Source organism: Cyprinodon variegatus, unplaced genomic scaffold, assembly GCF_000732505.1.
Source record: "Cyprinodon variegatus isolate N-32 unplaced genomic scaffold, C_variegatus-1.0 Scaffold1534, whole genome shotgun sequence".
Lineage (NCBI taxonomy): Eukaryota > Metazoa > Chordata > Actinopteri > Cyprinodontiformes > Cyprinodontidae > Cyprinodon > Cyprinodon variegatus.
In genome coordinates this window covers 109,457-113,130 of record NW_015151987.1, presented here as the reverse complement: position 1 = coordinate 113,130, position 3,674 = coordinate 109,457, and the positions used below count along the sequence as shown (strand labels likewise).

General features: G+C 37.8%; 1 protein-coding gene across 4 annotated transcripts in view; it reads right to left on the bottom strand.

The window, feature by feature from the left end:
- Positions 1–329: 329 nt before the first annotated feature.
- The window catches only part of LOC107103819 (G2/M phase-specific E3 ubiquitin-protein ligase-like), a 6,686-nt gene continuing 3,341 nt past the window's right edge, over positions 330–3,674 (bottom strand). The window contains exons 8-14 of one of the 4 annotated variants that reach the window (XM_015403651.1): positions 2,839–3,024; positions 2,636–2,751; positions 2,217–2,527; positions 1,951–2,129; positions 1,699–1,871; positions 1,404–1,618; positions 330–782 (exon numbers count right to left, since the gene is read on the bottom strand). In XM_015403651.1, coding sequence (XP_015259137.1) covers positions 538–782; positions 1,404–1,618; positions 1,699–1,871; positions 1,951–2,129; positions 2,217–2,527; positions 2,636–2,751; positions 2,839–3,024 — 1,425 coding nt within the window. In that variant the 3' untranslated portion in view covers positions 330–537. Of the gene's footprint in view, positions 783–1,403; positions 1,619–1,698; positions 1,872–1,950; positions 2,130–2,216; positions 2,528–2,635; positions 3,025–3,674 lie in introns of all 4 variants that reach the window. The other 3 variants (XM_015403650.1, XM_015403653.1, XM_015403652.1) reach the window with 3 other exon arrangements.

The following is a 3,674-nucleotide window of genomic DNA, read 5'->3' as shown; positions in this document are numbered from 1 at the left end:
GGGCCGCTAAGAACCACTGATGCTGAAGAGCTTCCTAGTGTAGTTGTAGAACCACCCCAAACCAGGCTCAGTCAGCAGCAACTTCAAGCTGTTAATCTTGCAGTCAATCATATTTCAGATCTGAAGGAGAAATACCAGGCTTGTTGTGCAGAAATTGCAAATGCTTTATTGATTTAAGTACATGTCACCATGTTTGAGTGAAAATCATCTAGAACATACTGAATGATGCATTGTTATTAAGATGCAATAACTACAAATAAAACTCATATACTCAAAAACCCTGAGACATTTTTTTTTGCAGTGTGGCTCAAACATCCACCTTTAAATTGTGAAACCATAAAGTGATTAATAAGAGATCTATTTGCAAAAATAAGAAAAATAATAAGTGCAATTATTGAATTTACATTTCAATGTTTTCCAAGTTTGGCCATTACATTAACTGTACAATAATACTGTAACTTGCTTTAAAACAATTAACTTTTGAAAACATTTCAACTTTTTTTTTTTCTTTTCTTAAAATAACTGCTTATTAGCTGATTATGCAACACCAAAGGTAGGTGCCTGCAGCACCCCGTCGGTCATGTACTTTGTGAAAGACTCATAGTCCGAGTGTACAGGAAGCCGGAGTACTATAAGGCAAGTATTTGCTTCTGGGAAGACTTTGTTAGCCTCATGGAGGAATTCAATTTGTGGACGATGGGGAAAGCCCAGTGGAGGTACCTTGGATGCTCCAGAAGCAAACTCCAGAAGCATTTCAAGAGTCATGGGACTGCATTCTCCTTCTGAAACACAAAATGTTGAAATTATGACCTTTGTTATAAGGTTTCCAGTGTGTACTCTTAACGACATGGAAGAAAATGTGTTAAAATCCTTTGTTCGTTCCTCCTCCAACTTGTTAAATTGGTGATGACAATGCATGTATTGTTCGTAAATATAAAAAACATTTTGAAGACAAATCATGACCAAGTATGATCATAGTAAATAGTAAGTAAAAGTATGCATTTATGCAACAGATTACCCAATAGATATTCACTGGTACAAGACTATTTCTATGGCAGCTTAACAAAAAAATTTCAGGAAAGATTTTTCTAGTAATTTTACCGTTTTTGGTCCTGTCACTAGCCATTTAAAAAGTCTGCATCTATACTATGATTACCTCATTTTCACGACTATAAGACGCATATAAACGTCTTTTTTTCCCCTCAATGTGTGGCGCGCTCTATAGTGCGGTGCGCCTTATGTGTGTTAAATACAGTAAAGGCAAACATGACTGAGACTGCGCCTTTTAGTACGGTGCGCCTTATGGTCGTGAAAACACGGTACTTCTTTTTGGACAGTGGTGACGAATCAGTCACAAAATGTATTTGATACCAATTTTGTTTACAATATCACAATAAATGTACCTTCAATATCCACCAACCAGTCTCTCCAGTAGCATATGGTTAGATTTTCTATCCTCCTTTTATTGCTGCCTTGCACAGAAAAACACACTTGGAAAAGTGTGTACAGGTCCCGTGCCAAGAGTGGTTTCTCCTCACAGACAAACAATTCATGAAAGACTGCAGGGTTTTTCTGAATCTCGTCCAGCACATTCAGACTCTTCAAACCTTCCATAAACCTTTAAGAAATGAGAATAAGGTCTTACTTTTATAATAGAAGAATTCTAACAGAAAAAAGAAAAATTAGGATCTTGCTTACTGTTGCAACCCAGCGCACACTCGACCATTTACAAAGAAGTCTGCAGCAGATTGCACGAGGGAGTCCCTCTCTTCCAGAGTAGTTACACGCCTTAATGCTCCAATAATGCTCAAGGTATCTGCAGCCTGCATAATGGCTTCGTTTGCTTCCACAACTGTGTTTGCATCCTTAATCTAAAAAGAAATCAAAAAGGTTGTGAAACTGAATTTAAGCCATTTATCAATGTCCAAAACTCTTAAAATTGATACTAACTTCAATCAACTGCTGTCTGAAAGAATGGTTAACAACTTCCTCAACCAGGGTAGGTTTAGACAATGTGCCACAAATGTGGTCATACAGCCTTTGAGAGAAGAAATGTGGTCCAATGCCTCCATGCACCAAACAGACTGATATCATTTTTCCAATACAGCTGTACATCTTTAACTCCAGCGCTGAAGGAGGGGGAAAAAAAAAAAAAAAAAGTTACTTGACAATTTTCTATCCTTAACAATTGGGTGGGAAAAAAAAAAAATACTGACCACTTGTGTTCAAAGCTAGATGGCGGTCATTCTCATGCCCCTCAAAGACATTTGATTGATGAATGGCCCTCATTAAAAGTCGTAGATATTCTCGTGTGGGACCACCTTCATCAACTGCCCCTTCAGCGGTGTCCTCTTCATCCACAAAAACAACATCCAGTTTTGCTGCTGGATCAAAACGGCGTCTTCTGAAGGCATGCAGGCTACATTCTAAAATCCTGTCCCTGCACACATTTATTTGGTTGCTTGTAGGACAGGAAGTCATATCAACCTTGCTGTATAGTTTTGCTAATATAGTCTGAAGATCTGTTCTGTAAAAAGAAGATATATCTTATTATGTATTGTTAGAGTAAACAATGGTTTGCAACTGTCAAAATTGATTACACAAGACACTGCTAGAATATGCAGTTTTGACTCACTCATCCAAAGGCAACTCTGGTGGATGTTGAGAATCAGGTGGCTCTTCGTCTTCCAGTAGAATTATAGTTTGCTCAGTTAATGGAGAAGTTGGTGCCTGGTCCTCAATGGTAATCACCTGTGGAGTCAGGGTAGAGTGGGGGGAGAGGGGCAGCCTTGAGGTTGCAACCAAAGAAACTTCTGAAGACAGCAAATCTGGTTGTACTTGAGTGGAGGGGTGGAACACAGGCGACTGGGAGGAGAATGAAGTTGATGTTTCTAAGGAGTTAGGCATGGTCGACAGCCATTGAGGAGATGTTGGGGCCAGTGGTGACTGGGCTGACAAAGATGTCTGTGCTTGCTGAGACAGCGACTGTTCCTGCACTACATTCGCCTGAACTGGATACCTTTCCTAAGCAAAATAAAACAAAAACCTAATCACGTCAATTTGTTGTTTACAAACATCTTTATCGAGAAGCAATATTTGTCGCTTGTAGTTAATGAAGAGAAAACTTAAAATCAAAACCCAATCTTGATTACACTGGAAAAAAAAAACAATCCTATTAAATGGCAATAGCAATATTAAGATTTTTAAAAATTGTGATTAGATAATTTTCGAAAATCATTCAGCCCTAATCTAATTTTTAAAGGTAGGTTGTTCAAAAAATTAGGAGTAGTGACAGCGAATGCTGCTCCTATTCACTGTCAGTCTGGTCCAAGGAATGTGAAGAGCAATTTATTATTTGACTGAAGTGTTCTAGTACTGGAATGTTCATAAAGAAGGTCTTGAAGATAAACAGAAGCAAGGCTATGTAAAGTTTTAAAAACCAATAAGACTTAAAATCAATCCGATAACCATCTAGTAACCAATGCAGAGAAACTGATCCTTGAGTTATACACTCGTTTCTGAGATCCAGTCAAAAGTCTAGTTGCAGAATTTTTAAACATTTTGGGAGAAAAAAGAAAAAATACCAAGATGACATTTTATGGGATTTGTACGGTGGCTGAGAAGTGCAAAACACATTTACAATTCAAAAACACATTAACAAATAAAAAACAAAA